General features: G+C 30.9%; 2 protein-coding genes across 2 annotated transcripts in view; one reads left to right on the top strand and one right to left on the bottom strand.

Annotated features, from left to right (window-relative positions):
- Positions 1-4,761: 4,761 nt before the first annotated feature.
- On the bottom strand, positions 4,762-9,513 carry LOC143083182 (renalase-like). The gene is made up of 4 exons (XM_076259416.1): positions 9,486-9,513; positions 7,625-7,819; positions 5,779-6,756; positions 4,762-4,883 (listed from the first exon to the last, which is right to left on the bottom strand). The coding sequence occupies exons 2-4, from the start codon at positions 7,725-7,727 to the stop codon at positions 4,777-4,779; spliced, it is 1,188 nt and encodes a 395-aa protein (XP_076115531.1). The 5' UTR covers positions 7,728-7,819; positions 9,486-9,513; the 3' UTR covers positions 4,762-4,776.
- The window catches only part of LOC143083181 (uncharacterized), a 31,395-nt gene continuing 19,439 nt past the window's right edge, over positions 9,146-21,101 (top strand). Inside the window, exons 1-3 of the mRNA XM_076259415.1 lie at positions 9,146-9,271; positions 13,765-13,935; positions 18,251-18,464. Of these exons, the coding sequence (XP_076115530.1) occupies positions 18,281-18,464 (184 nt within the window). The 5' untranslated portion in view covers positions 9,146-9,271; positions 13,765-13,935; positions 18,251-18,280. The remainder of the gene's footprint in view (positions 9,272-13,764; positions 13,936-18,250; positions 18,465-21,101) is intronic.

Here is a 21,101-nt window from a genome sequence, read left to right as displayed (position 1 = left end):
GTGGATACATTCATTTTTGTTGGTACTAATTTAGTGGATAAGAAAAACTAAAATTTTCGAGAATACTTGCTTTTGTGGTTTACCGAAGTCTGCATACAAAAGATATTTAGGCTTCATTAAGCATAACATTTGTGGTGTGACCTTTCCAAATTAATCCAGAAAAGTTTTTGGGTTTAATAATGACTCAACAGAATATCACCATCCAATGATGCAACTGCATACCAAGTTTTATTATCCAAAGTTTTATGGAAAATAAATTTGTGCACTAGACATGAATTGGACAAGGTATTATGATCATAGATGCAAAGTCAAGGTCTGAGTGATCTAAAATTGAAATATGAAACACACCAAGCTCGTGATGCAATGCAAACCAAGTCTGGTTATCTTATGTTTGACAAAACAAGAGATATGCACCAGAAACGTAGAATTAGGTATAGAAATTCATCATTTACATGTGAACCATAAAAATTAGGTCAAACAAACCCTGGCAGAGAACATATATACCACACTTTCATCAAGCATATATTGCTTATAGTAAATAGACAAAACCAAGGAAATTAAACATTAACTTACGTCTCAAACTCTCAATGAAAATAAAAATTAGGTCACGGTCAAATGAAACTAGCCAGACAGACATGTACCCCTTCTAATCTTTCCATACACTAAATAAGGTTGACAATTGCTTATAATTTCTGATAAATTGACAAAACCATGAAACTGGCAAATAGACCATATCATTAAAGATAAACATTGACCAATGAAATGATGTCAAGGTTAAATGAAACCTACCAATCAGATATATAAAAAAGAAGATGTGGTATGATTGCCAATGAGACAACTCTCCACAAGAGACCAAAATGACACAGAAATTAACAACTATAGGTCACTGTACGGCCTATATCAATAAGCAAAGCCCATACCATATAGTCAGCTATAAAAGGCCACTTAACAGTCATTGTATACACCAAATATAGTTAAGACTTATACAAAAAAAATTATAAAGTCACCACAACTAGATAGTAATCCCTGTCTCGTTTTCTACGACTTCCATTGCAGGCCAGGCAAAAAGCAGTTGCAAATCCATGACAAGAGTGCACATGCTAAAATGTGTCACCTTCTTTACTAATAACTGATATTATGTAGATAGTCCTAAATATAAATCTTTACTACAACAATCACATAAACTTAACATAATGCAAGAAAATGAGGTCAAGGTCATAAACAAACAAGAAATACATGTACACCTTACAATCATTTGATACACTAAATATTGTTGACCTATTGCCTATTGTTTCTAAGAAACTGATTTAACCAACAAAAAAAGAAGCATTGACCAATGGACCACAAAAATGAGGTCAAGGTCAGATAAACCATGCCAGGCAGACATGTACAACTTACAATTCTTCCATACAACAAATATATTTGACATATTGCTTATAATTTAAGAAAAACAGACCAAAACACCAAAACATAACACTGAACCATGAAAATGAGGTCAATACCGTCATGGTCAAATAAAACCTGTGAGACTGACATGTACATCATACAATATTTCCATACACCAAATAAAGTTGACCTATTGCATATACATGTAGTATTAGAAAAAAATACCAAAACTCAAAAACTTAACTTTGACCACTGAACCATGAAAATGAGGTCAACATCAGATGATACCTGCCTGCTAGACATGCACACCTAATCATTCTATACACCAAATATAGTAGACCTTTTGCATACAGTATAAGAAAAACAGATCAAAACACAAAAACTGAACCATATAACCAGTGAACTATGAAAATGAGATCAATGTCAGATGACACCTGACAGTTGGACATGTACACCTTTAATACAGTCCTTCCATAAACTGAATATACTAGACCTATTGCTTATATGGGGACAAAGTCCCCAATAACAGTAGACAAGAGTGCACACGCTGAAATGTCTCACCTTCTTTACTAATTATTGATATTATGTTGATAGTCCTAAGTATAAAGCTTTATTAAAAACTCACATAAACTTAGCATTAACCAAGATAACTAAACAAAGACCAATGAACCATGAAAATGAGGTCAAGGTCAGATGAACCATGCCAGGCAGACATGTACAGCTAACAATGATTCCATACAACAAATATAGTTGACCTATTACTTATAGTTTAAGAAAAATAGACCAAAACACAAAAACTTAACACTGATCAATGAACCGTGAAAATGAGGTCGAGGTCAAATAAAACCTGCGGGACTGACATATAGATCATAAAATGTTTCCATACACCAAATATAGTTGACCTATGGCATATAGTATTAGATAAAAAGACCAAAACTCAAAAACTTAACTTTGACCACTCAACCATGAAAATGAGGTCAAGGTCAGATGACATCTGCCCGCTAGACATGTACATCTTACAATCATTCCATACAACAAATATAGTAGATCTATTGCATAAAGTATGAGAAAAACAGACCAAAACACAAAAACTTAACTATAACCACTGAACCATGAAAATGAAGTCAAGGTCAGATGACACCTGCCAGTTGGACATGTACACCTTACAGTCCTTCCATACACCGAATATACTAGACCTATTGCTTATAGTATCTGGGATATGGACTTGACCACCAAAACTTAACCTTGTTCACTGATCCATGAAATGAGGTCAAGGTCAAGTGAAAACTGTCTGACGGGCATGAGGACCTTGCAAGGTACGCACATACCAAATATAATTATCCTATTACTAATAATAAGAGAAAATTCAACATTACAAAAAATCTGAACTTTTTTTTCAAGTGGTCACTGAACCATGAAAATGAGGTCAAGGACATTTGACATGTGACTGACGGAAACTTCGTAACATGAGGCATCTATATACAAAGTATGAAGCATCCAGGTCTTCCACCCTCTAAAATATAAAGCTTTTAAAAAGTTAGCTAACGCCGCCGCCGGATCACTATCCCTATGATGAGTTTTCTGCAACAAAAGTTGCAGGCTCGACAAAAAATCAATAAAAAAAAAATAAAAAAATCGGGAAAATTTTCCCGAAATTTTTATTGTACTAATGAACTCAAAATCGTTCAATTTTTTTGATGTCATGTTTTGAATTCCCGCATCTGCACAGAAATCTACAATGTACTTCCTTTTTCCGGTCTCGTTTGTATGAAACTTTGAGTAAAATGTATATTTATCAGTCTAGTATAAAATAGGAAGGAACGCAATACCAATTTCATTTTTAATGATTCCTTGATATGAAAAAATGTTACCTGATGATAGCGTTTCTTTGTTTACATTGTATATGACGTCATAACTTAAATAACGTCACAACCAAAATTAAGTATTCACTTAACCAAAATTAAGTATTCACTTAACCAAGATCTTCTACCTTTTGCAATATAAAGCTTTATGTTTAGAGCAAATGCTTCAACTTTGTACTTGTTTGGCTTTATAAATATTTTGATATGAGCGTCACTGATGAGTCTTATGTACACGAAACGCGCGTCTGGCGTATTAAATTATAATCCTGTAACCTTTGATAACTATTTGCGCCTAATTAACATCCCTGCTGCATGTGTTTTGCTGGCAAGACAAGAAAACTTGTTACACTTTGTTTCAAGCTCCTCTGAATCAGAAGCATATGACTATGTGAACGATTGATATTCCAAAAACTTCCACAGAGGTGATTTTTTTTTATCCTTATTAAAAGCCTCACTGTGACTTTGAGATGAAGAGCAGCAGTTAAAAACACTGTGACTTTACGTTAAGTGTTTTGTTTTTGCTGTGCATATACTGATTATATATGGTTTATCTTTTTTTGATTGAATACAAATTGGGGCCAGCTGAAGGACGCCTCCAGGTGCCGGAGTTTCTGGCTACATTGAAGACCCATTGGTGACCTTGGCTTTTGTCTGCTCTATGGTCGGGTTGTTGTCCCTTTGACAAATTCCCCATTTCCATTCTCAATTTTATAATGTTTACGGTACTGTTAGTATTGGGTTATAAAATACTACTGTAAACTTTATCTCACATATAAAAATATGAGATTAAATTTTTACCAGAGTTTTGAAGACCTGTGATATGAATTTCCTCAATAATATGAATTTCAATTAGTTCAACAGGCATATGAAAAGGGCAATTTGGAACCTGATACAATATTCCCCCTCAAGTATCATTTCTCAAATGAGGTTGTGACTTTTCTATCTTGAATTGTTTCTCATTTTGATTTCTTTTTATATACCTTGCCTAGTAAATCTTACTGTTCTGGTTGGGTTTTGCTCAATGACGAAGGCCATATGGTGACCTGGTGTTGTTTCCAACCTTGTTGTCATTGGTATATAGGGACAATATTAAGAGAATATACCATATATGCAATCATACAATACTAGTATTTTGAATGATATGATGTGTGGATGATATTTTAGAAACAAGAATATCTAATCGTTACCTGTAAAAAGAATTAGAAAAATTATGAATAGATACTTAACCCTCTTCTAAATAGATTCCAATCATTTGGGATCTGTCTCATATTTCATATGTTATTTTCAGAAAAGTGGTCTTACATTGACCTAGCTAGCTATAATAGTTTACTTTTATAAATTGTTATATGGATGGAGAGTTGTCTCATTGGCACTCACACCACATCTTCCTATACCTAATTAATTCCAACAATTCATATTCTCTTAAAGATGGAGAAAAAATAGTAAGCTTCCATATCTAAAGACTCAAGGAAATACAATTTTAGGAATCATATTAAAGAGAACAAATAAGGCATAATAAATAAATAATTTATTTTGGGTTAAATATCATTTCTGGATTTGAAGGAAAAGCTCCTATTGTTTCTGATTCTGCTGGCTTGAATCTTGGGAGTAAATCTGTACTATTTCTTGTAGATCCTACAAACAGTAATAAAGAGAGTATATAATTCATCAAAAGAAAAATATTCCAAATTAACGAAGAAAATGGATTATCATCATAAAGACTATGACAGTTCAAAGTAAAATCATGAATTGTCTCCCTTGTAACAATCTGTAAATGCACTTGGTACATATTAATATCTGTACAGTCAAGGCTGCTATAAAAAGGTGACTGTTAAGCAGAGACTTGTACTGCGGGGTCAACCTGTTCTTTTCCAGCTGTTATAATTCTTGTTTTTAGAACCTCAATTCAAATGTCTAATTTTTATAAGAATCAGAAAAAATATTTAGTGAATTGGTAAGTGGACATTTGTCTTTACTTCATTAAAGAGTAACACATCTCTGCATGGTCAAGGTTTAGTTTGTACTGCCTAAAAATTTAATTTAAAAGATTTTTTCATTGGTCACTTAGCAGCACAGTGAATTATATTGGATAAAAATTTCATTTTAAAAGTAGAACTAACTACTTATTCATCACATTTCAAAACACAAGAAAACAGGTTGTCAAAATTTTCAATACAGTAATTTATTTTTTTCTGTTTTAAGTATGCCTTAGTTTGTTGTTGATCCTTAAATCAAAGTAGTTAATTTGTTGATGAACATTTTGTTTCATAGTTTGCTCATTTTATATATAAATAAATAATTTTTATTTCAAGAGTATTTTCGTCTGAATTAATTTTGTTGTTTTAACATACACTAGATAAACACTTAATGAATATGCTTTTCATAATAAATAAAATACTGATTATTTAATGTATTGTTGGCAACTTAAACCTGGTTATTATGTACTTGTGTATTAATAAATTGTAAAATGGAACATAAACTAAATTTAAAACATTTAGATGGTATTTTTATCTTGTACATCTTAATTTACCTGAGCAATTATTGTGTATCTTCTCTGCCAAAGCCAAGCCACTTATAGCAGCTCCCTGTATGCAAGGACTAACTAACCAGTCACCACATATCCCTATGTTATGTTGTCCATCAAATACACATTCATCCTTATTCTGCAGAACATTCAGGGGAACAGCTGCACCCCATAACTGTACCCGTGTAAAACAAGGGGGAGGTAACTGCTTATGTATCCTTGTTACTCTACCAAAAGCAGTGAGAAGAGTGTTTGTTATATCTTTGGCTTTTGCTGGTGGTATATGTTCTTGTGGAACTTTGTTTGCAGATGCAAAAGATTTGGTACTAAATATTGTCCAACATTCAACTGATTTACCTAAAGTTGCCCTGGCAACCATTTTAGATGTGTTGTTTGCTATCCAGGAGATCTGATTGTCTTCAACATGAGCAGCAACATAAGGCAGTTTAAGAGAAGAAGGAAATGCCACAAGTAGTGCCCATATTGAACAAAGTTGCATTTTGTTTTCTCTCATATACAAAGTATCACTAAACCTAACTTGTAACAGATGATGAATGTTTGGTACACCTGCATTTGACATTAAATTATCTGCACATTTCCCGTTATGAGCAATCACCAAATAATTAAAGTAGCCATATTTGTCAACGTTCCATTTTCCAAGTGACGAATCCCATTCAACATGAGCAATCCATGATGGTCCTTTCACTTGAACAAGACTAGCTAGAGATTTTGGAATGGACACCATTCCGTCAGAGCCTATAAAAGCTTGAGTCAGCCGGTCATCCTGAGTAAACTTCCCTTCTTTTAAGTGTCCAATTTTACCATTCCATATTTTCACAGCACCTTGTTTATGAAGAAATGAGACAATTTTGGCAAATCGTTGATCTGAGACAGTAAAATACTGAGCAGAATGGTCAAATGTATGCAAGTTTCCATCTACATTTATTGTACGACTGGAACATCTTCCTCCGGGTCCATGTTTACCTGGGGAGGATAAAAAATACAAATTATGTAAAAATCATAAAGTAAACTATAAAATGATATCTTAAATGTCTTATGCAGTGGCTGATCCACAAATTTTCATAAGTGAGAGAGGGGCAATGACCGCCTTAAAAGTTGGCTGCTCCAGTCATGCTCCAGTGATGCCCTATATAATCAACCAAAGTTCTTCCACAAAAGTTTGCTATTTGATTGCAGACTTTCTGTTTTGAATTTTCTACAGAGTTCAATCATTATTTTTGTTATTTTCCTTTATTCACTTTCTACAGTTTAATAAATCATGAAGGTGTTTAGTTTACTTTAGTTTAAATTTTAAAAACAATTTTGCAAGTAAAAGTTATATCTTTAAGAATTGAATGCTTCTTTTTGTAAATTTATTGGGGTGTAAAAGCGTTGACCAAAGTACATTTTGTATGAAGCGCAGAAGCGCTTCATTCTAAAAATGTGCGCACGGTCAACGCTTTTTACAACCCTATAAAGTTACAAGAAGAAGCATTCAATACTTATAATTACATTTTTTAGCTATGATCATGAAAACACGAATTTTATATATTTTTTTATTTAATTCACCTGTGCACTTTATTGTTGGACCATGTGTTATCATGAATGAAAAGTTGTATTGAGCAATGCAACTGCTTATGGAATAACATGTGATGTGCAGTTAGCCAATTTAGAATAAAGTATTATAATAAAACATGCATCTAATGTAATTATCAGTGATTAGAAGAAATTATTATATAGTTGTAAAATATAAACATGTATAAATCTCTTACATTTTTTCAAAGGAGATAACCTTTTATTTTTAGCATTTATAATATTATTTTTTATTTCATTTTTATTAATACATTTGTACCTGTATCAAAAACTGTAACGTTGTTCATATTCAGTTGCTTAAGTCTAGCAGCACAAACCAGCCCAGAAATACCTCCACCAATTATTGCTACAGATCTCTCCATGTTGACTTCAATTAGCTTTTTTTGGTTTGTACATTAATATATGATTATATACATATCCTTGATGAGCTGTGTTTGAACTGGAAAATATCTTTCTGGAATATCAAAATGTTTCTTTTATCTTAATGTTATACTCATACTCATAACTTTATCATTGTAAACTAAGGGACGACATCAAAAGATCGATGTAGGATAAAAAACTTAAATCAAATAGCTTGGGGGTGGGGGGTTATTAAATTCTGCAAGTTTTGTATATCTAAAATCGATTTTTACATATATACCTATTGGTAAATCAATTTTTCCCAAATTAAGTTAAGAGGGGGTCAGTGAAAAAACTATGTGAATTAAGTTTTTTATCCTACATTGAACTTTTGATGTCGTCCCTAATTGTTTCAGAAATTTGAAAGAGTAATTCCTAAATCGATATAAAAAGATGCGGTATGAGTTCCAATGAAACACTACTATATAACTCTCTCATCCATCCAAGTGACATCACAATTTGTAAAAGTAAAAAAACATTATAGGTCATTAAGTATATAGCTTTTTAAAGTTTGACAATAAAATATTTTTAAAAAATTGTTCAAATGCAGCATTAATGACTGAGGGTACCTTCAAGGCAAATAATGGTAAATTCTTGCCAAATGATGTGAAAGGTAATTTTTTGTGTTGATAAATGCACATTTTTTATTAGACAATGAAAATAATGGCAACAATAATTAAAGAGACCTCTGATGAATCACGATAAGAATATTTTGACAAATCATGATAAAATTTTAACCAATTTGACGCTAACAGTAGCAAAAAAGGACCGTGGATGCCTGACAGCATTTCTAACTTTCTGTTATACTGCTATATATATGTAATTTTTTGCAATCTAATTAAAAACCGATCTCTCATCGCTCCCGTTTTCTGATATGTCGCGTGGGAAATCTAACGAAACCCACTTTGAGTTCACATGTGAGTGAACTAGAAGTCATAAATTTATAATAATATGCAAATGAGTTGACGACCTATCAATAAGCCAATCAAAAAAGTTTATGAATTCTTTTGACTGAGGATTTCTTCGTAAATAAAATGAGTTACATCCCTTTACCTCACGATAAACTTTCAAGATCGTGGAAGACTCATTTTCATTGGTCGAAAAAGACACACCTAGGAGGTCACTCACATGTGACCTCAAAGCGGGTTTCGTTAGATCTCCCATGCGACATATCAGAAAACGGGAGCGATGAGAGATTGGTTTTTAATTAGATTGAATTTTTTTGTTACTGGTGAGAATTTTTTACAGAGTTTTTATTTAATATGTAAATAAATGCTTTCATATAAAAAAAATACACTACACAGAAAAACTAAAGATTGTGGAATTCCACCAAACCCATGGTGCATCGTTGTTGTCAAATTCGTTTTGTAAGTGTTATGTGTAAAATTGATTGACTGGTGCAGCTACGGTTGCAGAGAAAATAAGCTGTCTCCTGCATGCAAAATGTTGTTGTCCTACTTGAATATTATGAATATGAGGTACTAAAGAATGGAAATCAACATATAGAGTAAGTTTTAAACGTTGTGTCTTCGGTACAACCATATGTGTGTCTGCCAGGATGCAGATTTGTCTCGTCGAAAACCGATCGTTTGGTCTATGGAGCACACGATTATATTAATTTGACTTCTGCATTATTAAAAAGGTAAAATCGTTCTAAATATTGAAAATTATGTTGTTTTGAAATGACGTAGTTCTGCTGAGTTGAGGGAATTTCGACTTACCAGTTGCATAAGTATTGATCGAATAAAAAATAAAAATATTAGACAAAACGAAAGTAAATTTTTAGTGGCTAAGTGTTGTAAAGGATAAGTCATCTTTACAGTACACGAAAGACACATTAATATATATATAACTCTAAATATTCTGTCAAAACAAGATAGATTGTTAAATTTATATTAACAGTATGAATTAAGAACCGAAGAAGGCCAATGGCCGAAACGTCTTGAAAAATTTGGTTTATTTATACAAGTATGAATTATACATATATAAAATATAATGCTTGCTATCTGAGTCAAGGGTATATAAGTTATTCAGACATTCAGAGAAAAGAAACATTTTAACATGTTATTACCACAGGCAGATCCAAATGCCTACCACCCCCCTTTTGGTGGGGAAAATTTGAATATATAGGGAATCACGGAAGCATGACAGAAATGATTGATAATTTGCAGATTTTGTAAATTTAATGAAGAGAGTGACAATTTTTGAATTTGTACAGTTGTATTGATTTGTTGAAAATACATGATAAAATTGCAAATTAGATTAGGCTTAAATTAAAATATTGTTTGTTTGCAGTTTACCGACCGACCCTTGAAAATCCTCCCGACTGTGAAAATTTTATTGCTTTAAATTTGAAGAAATTTTTTTTAATACTTCTATTGACGCGATCCGGAACTTTGGGTCCTTTCCGAAAATGATTTAAAGTCTGGGTCAATTACGCATTTCAAGTTCGGTTTTTCTTAGCTTCCCGTCAAGCGTTAATGTGACCAGTTAATGATAAAGCACATGGACATTGTTTACAGGTATCCATGAAGTCACGGAGGAGTACTTTACGCTGTCGTCTCGTGTCAATTTTAAGACAAATAACAAACACAAAAGTTTATTAGTAAACTGTTTATACAGATTCAGGCACATGTAATGATGTGTGATGATATCATTGACGATGATGCAGCGGATATTCATAACTGACACGATAACCATTCTGTCTCAAACAAATCGGGTACAGAATCTGTGGAGCCTGACTTTATGGAACCAATTTCAGTGGTTAAATAATTCGACAGCAGCTTGACGTATGGCATATTTTCTACAAATCGTTGTGAAGACGACAAAGATGAAACCACTCCTCCGTGACTTAAATCTTCATGGAGGAATATCTGTAAACACGCCTGTACGGAGGAATTTGGGCTCATTTGAAATGTTAATGGATATAGATCATGCCAAATCAATATGAAGCAACCCTTACTACACAAAGATGTAGAGAAAATGAATGCTTAGCTTGAAAAATAAATATACTCTCTCTATATTAAGTCTATCTTCGATTGCAATGAGTATGCTCCTTCACTCATTGCAATTATTCTCTTTCTTGCAATATTAAATATACCCAAACTGTGTGGTTATTTTTTTTTATTAAAAATACACTCTTTAATACATTGTCTTATAAATCTTTAATATCTACATTTTTCTGATGAAAATACTCTACTCATGAAAACATTCTAGTCAAGAAGCATACATGTCTGAATATATTTCTTTAAAACAGTTCTAGTCATAATGACATTCCTTGTTTATAAGTGTTCCAGTATTTAATAATTATACCATATTTTATGTCATAAATTGGATAATGACACTATGTTAAAGTTTCAGTTTTGGTTAAAAAGTTGTTTATCTGAAAATGCCTGTTCATTTGATGTTGGTTTTCAGCATGTCCAGTGTGTGTTGTTTTAAAATGTTTTTTTTTTCTTCACAAGAAACTTGGTTTAGTGTAACTGCTTGTTTCAACTGTTTTTTGGCTGATAAAATAAAATATTTTTCCTACCTACCGACCCTTCAGTCTGAAGGTACAGTCGGAAAACTGCAAACAAACATATTTTTAAGGTTGGCCTTAAAGCTGATAAGTCCCTGCAAACAGAAAACATGATAAAATTAGGAATTAAAATGTAAATGCACATATTTCAAAAGAATAAAATTATTATACTGAATTTGAAAATACATACATATTCCAAATTTAGCTATGTAAAAGCTTGAGTTTGAAAATATTTTTTTTAGCAAAATTTTTAAATATCTATGATGTATACTGCTCAAATTCCAATCTGAATCGCATAGCATAAAGAACAATTATTTTATATTTTAGAGATCCTTTTTTGTCTTATAAATAACATTAACAAGCTGTTTTTAATTCAATACTCGCCAGATCAAACAAAATGTATCTAAATACTGTGGATTCATTTACATGATTTATTTTTATGTGTACCAATTTTCATGGATTCAGGAACAATTGCAATTTCATGAATATTTGATTTTGTGGTTTTGCCAAAGTCTGCATACATTTATTCTCAAAGAAAACATGTAAAATTGTACATAAGAATTCGTGGTTCCCAGGTATCAATGAGATCCACAGAAATCGATTATCCAACAAATAATACAGCAGTTGCTCTCTGTTTTTTTCTGGAAGGCATGCAGCATTTATTTTTAGCTTATTTGTAATCATGGTAATAATGACAACATCTTGGATTCATCATGATTTATCTAGGTACCAGTCATCTTGGATTCATCATGATGATTTATCTAGGTACCAGCTCAACTAGCTTTCAATGGATTATTTTAATAAACAAACATGACAAATGTATGCACGAACACAAAATTGTCATTAACCTGAATACATTACTGAACGGAAGCTGGGGAGGATATGAGAAAGTGAAGAAGGGTGCTATTGTCCAAAATAGTAAAAAATATCACTGTCACTGAACGTTACATATGCGTTAGGCAAAATGTTATTTTTTTTATGATTTAAAGCAAAATACATTGTATTGTTTTAAATATCCTCTATGGCCCTGAATCCACAACTAAGTACACAATTCATTTGTCATGTTTGTCATAACATCATTTTTCTACAGATAACATACTATGGTGAAATTTCTTTAACAAAATTAATTTTGATACACGTTTAACCTTTCTTTAAAGATACAGAGTGCATCTCAGTATCATAGCTTATGTCAGCATGGTGCATTAAATGTTGAGCAGGTTTTGATTACTTTCAATCTTATACTTCATGTACTTTATCCTCCATATTAAATAACTTCTACTTTCCAGGGCATGTTCCCTATTCCATATCTTATTTTACATAATAAAACCTTATCCACATCATTTAAGGCAACTAATCAGAAACAATAATTTACTAAGTTATCATTTCAAGAGGGCGTAAATATCAAATGAAATCAATATAGGTTTTTAATGTGATGCAAAGCAAAATGTCAAGAAGTAAATGTTATCCAACCTTATAGATTTTTAAGTGTCAAAATTAGAAGAAATTGGATTTACACTCTCATTTATATACTCTTTATATATACAAATGTACTATAACTTATAATTAGAGTATAATATTCAGTGTGGGACCTTTTATAGCCTACTGTTCGGTGTGAGCCAAGGCTCTGTGTTGATGACCTTTCTTTGAGCTATAAATGTTTACTACTAAATATTATTTATTATGACTTGGATGGAGAGTTGTGTCATTGGCACTCGTACCACATTTTCCTATATCTGTTACATTTCTTACACAACTCCCAGTTAAAAATGAGAAATAGAAAATATTATTAATCAAATAGTTTTAAGGATTTGTAATTCATTAAAACTTGATCACATGTAGTGATGATGTACATTTGTACATTGTATATGAGACTATAGTAGTCTCAGATTTTGTTAACTCAGTGTTCACATCCAACATGGCCAATACTGTTAAACGTTGTGTTTGGATTTGCGTGGTTCACAATTTTACAATAGTCATGCAATAGTTGTTGGTGTAAATTATAGAACAATAAAAGCCTGTTTTTGGTGTCAATATAATGGTATATCAACTTAGAGAAGCATATTGACCTCCGACTTTGTCCTCAATCAAGATACTTCTCTTAGGTCAATATAACCTCGTATTGACCTCATACTTAAGCTATAATTGTATAATATTTATTCTTAAGCTTATTGGTTTATATTGTATTACATTTCTTAGATATCGTTAGGTCAAAAGTGAAAAATATGATATTTTAATTTCATATTACTGGTGAATAATTTAGTGTTGTTTTCTGCATTCCATAAAAAATGTATAACACAGTTAATAGTCTCAGAAACGAGATATTCAAATCCCTCTCTTTTTCTCACTATAGTCCATTTAAATCATATACCGTAGTCTTTCAGGGTGAGTGGTTACAACATAAAATAGTACTATTGATAACTTAGAATGATTATGTCATTTTCTCTGTCACTGTTTAAATATATTTACACACATAATTTCAGAAGTTTAAGTAGAGGACAATTGGTAATTATTCAGCGACATGACTAACGATCGCCATCACACGGAGAGTTTAGGACAGCACATAGAAAAGCAGACATCACATGCATAATGTTTCATCAGATTGATATGGAGTTTAAATGAATACCTGTATAACAATTTGCATTTGAATAAAGGTAACTTAGATTTTCATTTTTCCGTTTTTTCTCTGTTTTTGTATGTATTAATTTTTTTTTGAAGTTGGAAAACATTTTACCTTGTAAGTTATGCATATTATAATTAATACTGTATTGGATGCATTTAATATTACATATTATGAAAAATGAACAAAAGTGTGTGAATAATTATTGTGATTACAGGAAAAGCTACATACACACATTGTATTTGATATATTCTTATTGCTATCCTCAATATTGTAAATATAATCTTACTTCATCCCTTTTGAGGTTCAAAGTTCATTCATAACTAGAAATGGACTTTTCCGGTGGGGACAGTAAATTATATATATATGAGATATTTAATATCTGTTATAAATTTAAACCTCTTATGGTGAAGAGATCTTAATCATAAATAAAATTATAATATATATGCATAATATTTTCATATTTAAGAATTTAGTGAAAAAAAGGGTTCAATTTTAGAATATTCTAAAATAAAATTTCCATTATAGTTTTAATTTAATATGGTATGTATAATAACCCTTTCCCTTCAGGGATTTTAAGCATCTTCATGAGAAAGAAAATCATGTTAACGTTAAACTGGAGAACATTTACTCCAAAGACAATTTATTAAAGTTTATACACGCTCAAACTTCGTCTCATCTAAAAGACTGTGTTTGGACCTGGACTCCAGATTTTGTAAAAGCCTATGGATAATTAAACTTTTGTTGTCTATTTGACTTATCCAAAAATTTAAACATGCCAGTTGCTGATTAAAAAAAATATTACAAAATCAAAAATTTATTCAATGTTAAAAAATAGTGTAGACCTTTTAACAATGTTTTTAAAACAGAATGATTTTTATGCCCCACCTACGATAGTAGAGGGGCATTATGTTTTCTGGTCTGTGCCTCCGTTCGTCTGTGCATCCGTTCGTCCGTCTGTGCGTCCGTCCGTTCGCTTCAGGTTAAAGTTTTTGGTCAAGGTAGTTTTTGAAGAAGTTGAAGTCCAATCAACTTGAAACTTAGTACACATGTTCCCCATGATATGATCTTTCTAATTTTAATGCCAAATTATAGTTTTGACCCCAATTTCATGGTCCACTGAACATAGAAAATGATAGTGCGAAGTTCAGGTTAAAGTTTTTGGTCAAGGTAGTTTTTGATGAAGTTAAAGTTACATCAACTTGAAACTTAGTACACATGTTCCCTATGATATGATCTTTCTAATTATAATTCCAAATTATAATTTTGACCCCAATTTCACGGTTCACTAAACATAGAAAATGATAGTGCGAATGGGGCATCCGTGTACTATGGACACATTATTGTTACCCTTATAATCAAAGATCAAATCTGTTTTTAGTAGTTATAAAAAAAACAAAGACACATAAAAAAAACAATTGATGGATCATTAGAGCATAAAAGACACATTCCTAGCTCAACAAGAAATATATCTGCCTGGACTCTGGGACTGTATCCTCTTACAACCTCTACTAAATGTAAATTCTATAAAGTTAATATATTTTGTTTTTTATTTTGGTTCAATGACCTATACCAGTATATTTTTTAGGGAAAATATTTGTTGTCGTAATTTTTTATTGTTACAAATTTGAAATAAAATCTTTGTTTTTCATAGTTCAAGGACCAGTCAAACTTTATTGGGTTTTTATTTTAGAATGTTTACTAGCTTGGACTATAGGATTACTTAATAATGTTTGTAACACTATAATTTGACTTGACTTCAGTTGGAGGTGAATGAAATTTTACAGAGACGTAACCTATCTATATAAGGGCAGACATTTGTTTTACCTATAATGCTATATTTAATATTGTACAGTGGATTCATTAATATTCATTGGATACCAATTTTCTTGGATTTTATAGGTACAGTAGAACCATGAATTAAAATGTTCCACAAATTACACATATCTTTTAGGAATATATGCAGACTTTGCCAAAACAACGAAAATTAATCATTTAGGAAAAATTTCCTGGGAGGCCCCTATTAATTAGGATGTCCAAGTTTTCTTCAATCCATGAAAATTGGCATCCACCAATGTAAATGAATCCACAGTTTGTTAAATAAGAGCATACATATTAGCATTCAAGTGTTTTAAAACTTTATACATTTAACTCAAGGTATTGTCTACTAAAAAACAAAAGACTATTAATATGAATAAGAAGTTATTTGAGAAAGTGTTAAGTTAAAGGAGTAGGTTCAGTAAGTCCCCTTTTTGGCCCCAAAATATAGCAGTTTTACAAAATAGTTAAGATGTAAAATTTTAGTTAATCATTGGAAAGTAAAATGCTTCTGCTACATAAATATGGGCTGTTTTTGACAATACAATTCACATATATCGGGTACCAGCACCATTAAGTCATGCTAAATTACTGAAATCTTCAAAATGTTAGCATTTTAGTTAAATTTTAGACGGTTTCTGTCTTAAATGAAAGTGGCCGCATTCGTGTTCATTCTTAATATTGAAATGTAAGTTGTATTTTATGATAATACATAACATATATAAAGGTTGTGGATGAACACGGATGCGGCCACTTTCATTTTTGACAAAAACCATCTGAAAAGTGACATTTTTGGGCATATTTGATAGATTTTTCATATTTAAGCTAGAATCGGAGCGTTTTTAATGAGTACATCAGTTAAAATCTTTCACATAAACTTATTGAATCAACTGAAATAGACACTTACCTGTTTAAAAAGTGTCTAAAATCTTTCGTCAGATGAACTTGAAATTTGAGGTCAAAATCGGCCCTTACCGGACCTACTCCTTTATTTGACTTTTTATCAGCAGTTAAGGTGACATCAAACCCTAGATTATTTAAACATCGTCTCTTAAAAGATTAGGTTCAATTCAAATTATTGAAATTATTTTTGATGTTGTTTCTTTTTAGTTATTGTCAAATTTAGAGTGACACTAGCAAAATTTTAAGTACCTATATTGTACATGTAGGAAATATTAGTTATACATGTTATATATTGGACAATAAAAGAATAAATCCTTGAATGTAGGTAGGTGAGATAAACAGTTCATAGAGGAAAAATGAAAAATGCTGGTTGTCACAGTTTAAAAAAGGTCAATCACCTCTATTAAAGTCACAAAATGAAAATAGTATGACAATAACATATTATTCACTTGAATAAAGAAAATTCGACCTTATAAACAAGTTCTGTTAAAGCAATGGAAGTAATATTGAAATATTACTTCCATGGTTAAAGTAACTTTCTAAAAAGTTCTCATATTTGATATTGTTTATCAAATTCAAAATTGTTCAAGTACAACTTTGTCTTAACCATGTTAACTGCTATTTTTTTGTTGATATGTGTTTGGCAAATTATAAATGGAGCAGGATATGCTGTAACCTTCTCTCATCAGCATCCGAGATCACCCCAGGTTTTGTGGTGGAATTGGTGTTTCTTTGTCTACAGTCTTCTAAAATTTGTTTTGTAAACTGTATTTTGTCCTTTTTGTCATATTGATGTCAGTTCATTTTCCTGTTGGTATCTTAAAAGGTGGCCTCTCTTTCATAAAACTCAAAAACCATTATTTAATTATTTATTTATTTAATTGTAAAAATGTTTAAGAACCAGCATCTGCAAGTTTGAAGTGACACAAATTGATTGTAAGACATTAGGTAGATATAATATGATTACCAATGAGACAACATTTTCTTTAAAGCATTTTTGGATTGTAAGATATTTAACATTAACAAATGATTAAAGAATAATAACATTTTAATAATTTTAAACTTCTTAGGGAGCAGCTCAATCGAAGTTTACCAAAGAAAACAGGTTTTTCCTCCTCAAAAATTGTAATTTTAATTACCATGTACATAAGCCATATGTTAAGTTGACTTCATGAATTTATACCATGTAAACATACAATTTATGTAATATAGATGATATTTACATTTAAGCTTCTGTTTGTACATAACAGACACTTAAGCTGTGTTTGTATAATGTGTGCTATACATTCTTGAGCCTATTTTGTGCTGCATAAATTTTCAAGATTAGAGTGTTAGGAATATTAAGTGATTTTGATTAATATTAAAACTTATTATGTAAGTGGTTGATTTTGGTCTGGAAACCATAAGTAAGTGATTCTGATGAGCTTTTACAAGCAGCACCAAGTATCTTACAATTTAAGAACTTGTTCTAAAAGATTTCAGTTTACTCTAGCTGCTATTACAGTAAATTGAGAATATAAGAAGGCTGCAATGTAATTATGTACATGTATTCTTATTCAAATTTTCATTTAGAAAGTTTTATCATTTTATTATCCTTCTATTTAACGTTATACATATTTGCATTGTAGGTCACATTTTCTCAAAACAAAAAAATTAAAATGGTTGAAGAGAAATTAGATTTAACCAATATGGAAAGTGATTTTGTGCCTTCGTCAAAAAATGGTCAGGAAATGGAGCTGATATTTAACCATGTAAATGTAACCATCAACAAAAGACAGATTCTGAAAGATGTATCTGGTATTGCTAAAGCAGGATGTTTAACAGCTATAATGGGACCAAGTGGTAAGATTTAGTTTGTTTATTTTTGAACAAAGTGTTATGTAGAACTTACAGGAAAATAAAGAAAGTGTTTATATTTAATTTTCTTCTGATATACCATTCTTTAAATATTGCCATTAGCGGTCATGGCCAAATTATTAAACCATACGATTGAATGCTTAGTGATGAGATTCAGAGCCGCAGTGGACTTTTAAATAAAATGAAATCTTCTTTTATCTACCACAAAATAATCAACATCTACTTGTTAGATATAGGAAGATGTGGTATGACTGCCAATGAAACAACTGTCAAACCAAGTCACAATTTATAAAAGTAAACCATTATAGGTCAAGGTACGGTCTTCAACACAGAGCTTTGGCTCACAGGGAACAGCAAGCTGTAAAGGACCCTAAAAATGACTAATGTAAAACTATTCAAATGAGAAAAACACGGTCTAACCTATATAAAAAATGAGAAATGAGAAACACTTAACCACATACTAATGCCTATCATTATTATGCTTTGACTCAATAGATTTATCCCTAAATAAAATGACCAAACATATATACTCTGTCAAGTTTTATAAATAGAAGGTCAATTAAAACTTGTTTTCCAAAATCATTCACAGTTTACTTGTTCAACAGATAAAACTATATTAATTACATTTGGTAAAAATGTTGGTTAGAATTTTAGACACAAGATTCCGTACAAGTTACCAAAAGCATAACAAAATATATGCTTTGTTCTTTAACATTGTAGTCTATTGGGAATAAGAATGCAGTATTTTTTTGGATTTTTTTTGTATCAAATTTCTTCTTCTTTTATGGAGAACCTAATTACTGGACAATAATGAAAGTGTTTACTTTCAATTTTCTCCTGACACCATTCATCTTTAAATATTGCTATGGGGGCATCATAACCAAAGTATTATATTATATAATAGGAAATCATTTTAATTATATCTAAATATATATGATCTAACGCCATGTGAACAAAATGTTCTAATGCCTTTCATATTCTGACTATCAATAGATTTATCTTAATTGAATGACAAAGTAAATTCTGTATACTGTAAATTCAGAAATAATTGTGTACATTTATTATTGCGATTTTGTTATTTTAGACAAAAATAATTTTTGCGACAAAGTCCTGTTTAATTCCAATAAAAAATTTCAAAATGCGAGTTTGAATTATAGCTATTATAAACCAGTTGCATTTGTCTTTTTGATAAAAAAAAAAAATTTCCATTACATTCCAAGTTTTCTTCATCAAGAGATTATTAAACTATTAGTAAAAAATGCTCGCTACTTGACTTACACCTGACAAAACCTTAGCATCACCATTTGTTTAAATTTTGACACAAGAAACTACAGAGTGTGGCCATAAGTATTCATCACTTCAGAATTTTCCCTATATATTGTATATAGAACTACATTATTTCAAACAAACAAAATTTAGGGTCATTTTTTGTTTGATTTTAATCAACTTGATAATAATACATGTAATAGAAGCAGAATTGTCACAGGTTTATTTGTTTATTTGGTTATATTTTTTTGTGGAGCATTTTTATTTTTTCACAAGATAAACACAAATGTTATTTTCTGTTCAGAAATTCACTATATATATTCTACCAAATTAAATTATAAAAATCTATTGCATGTACTCACCTCAAGAGAAAACAAAAACACCTGAAGACAATTTAGGCCTTGTTGATAAAAATCCAACCATAAATGCCCTCAAAATTTTTTTTTGAAAAAATGTGTTTTTTGTTTTTATATGCCCGTCAAAATTTTGACGGGACGTATTATGGTATACAATGTCCGGTGTCCGTCCGTCCGTCTGTCTGTCCGGCGTAAACATGTCGCACCGTAACTTGAGAACGACTTATCCAAATTTCATGAAACTTAACAAAGTTGTTTCTTATGATGGTCAAATGATCTGTATACTTTTTGGTGAAAATAAGATTAAAACTTTTTGAGTTACGGCACTTTGTAACTAAAACAGGGGTGTGTTTTTTTTCACATGTCGCACCGTATCTCAAAAACGATTCTTGATTATGGCTTAAAACTTTAAACACTTCTTAGTTATATTAATCTTAATATCTGTATACTTTTTGGTGATGATTCAAAATTTTATTTCTAAGTTATTGAGTATTTTGTAAAAAAGGGGGAGGGGTTTTTTACATGTCGCACCATATCTCAAAAACGATTTATGATTATTGCTTAAAACTTTACACATGTCTTTGTCATATTAATCTAAAGATCTGTATACTTTTTGGTGATGATTCAAAATTTCATTTTTGAGTTATTGAGTATTTTGTAAAAAAGGGGGAGGGTTTTTTTTACATGTTGTGCTGTATCTCAAAAACAATTTATGATTATTGCTTAAAACTTTACACACTTCTTTGTTATATTAATCTAAAGATCTGTATAGTTTTTGGTGATGATTCAAAACTTTATTTTGGAGTTATTGAGTATTTTGTTAAACAGTGGAGTTTTTTTTTACATGTCGCGCCGTATCTCAAAAATAATTTATGATTATTGCTTAAAACTTTACACACTTCTTTGTTATATTAATCTAAAGATCTGTATACTTTTTGGTTTTGATTCAAAATTTTATTTTAGTCATATTTAGTTTTTTGTAAAAAAAAAACCAGGGTTG

Source organism: Mytilus galloprovincialis, chromosome 7 (genome assembly GCF_965363235.1).
Source record: "Mytilus galloprovincialis chromosome 7, xbMytGall1.hap1.1, whole genome shotgun sequence".
In the NCBI taxonomy this organism is placed as follows: domain Eukaryota; kingdom Metazoa; phylum Mollusca; class Bivalvia; order Mytilida; family Mytilidae; genus Mytilus; species Mytilus galloprovincialis.
Note: the sequence above shows the minus strand (reverse complement) of the source record. Positions and strands in the feature narration are given on the sequence as shown.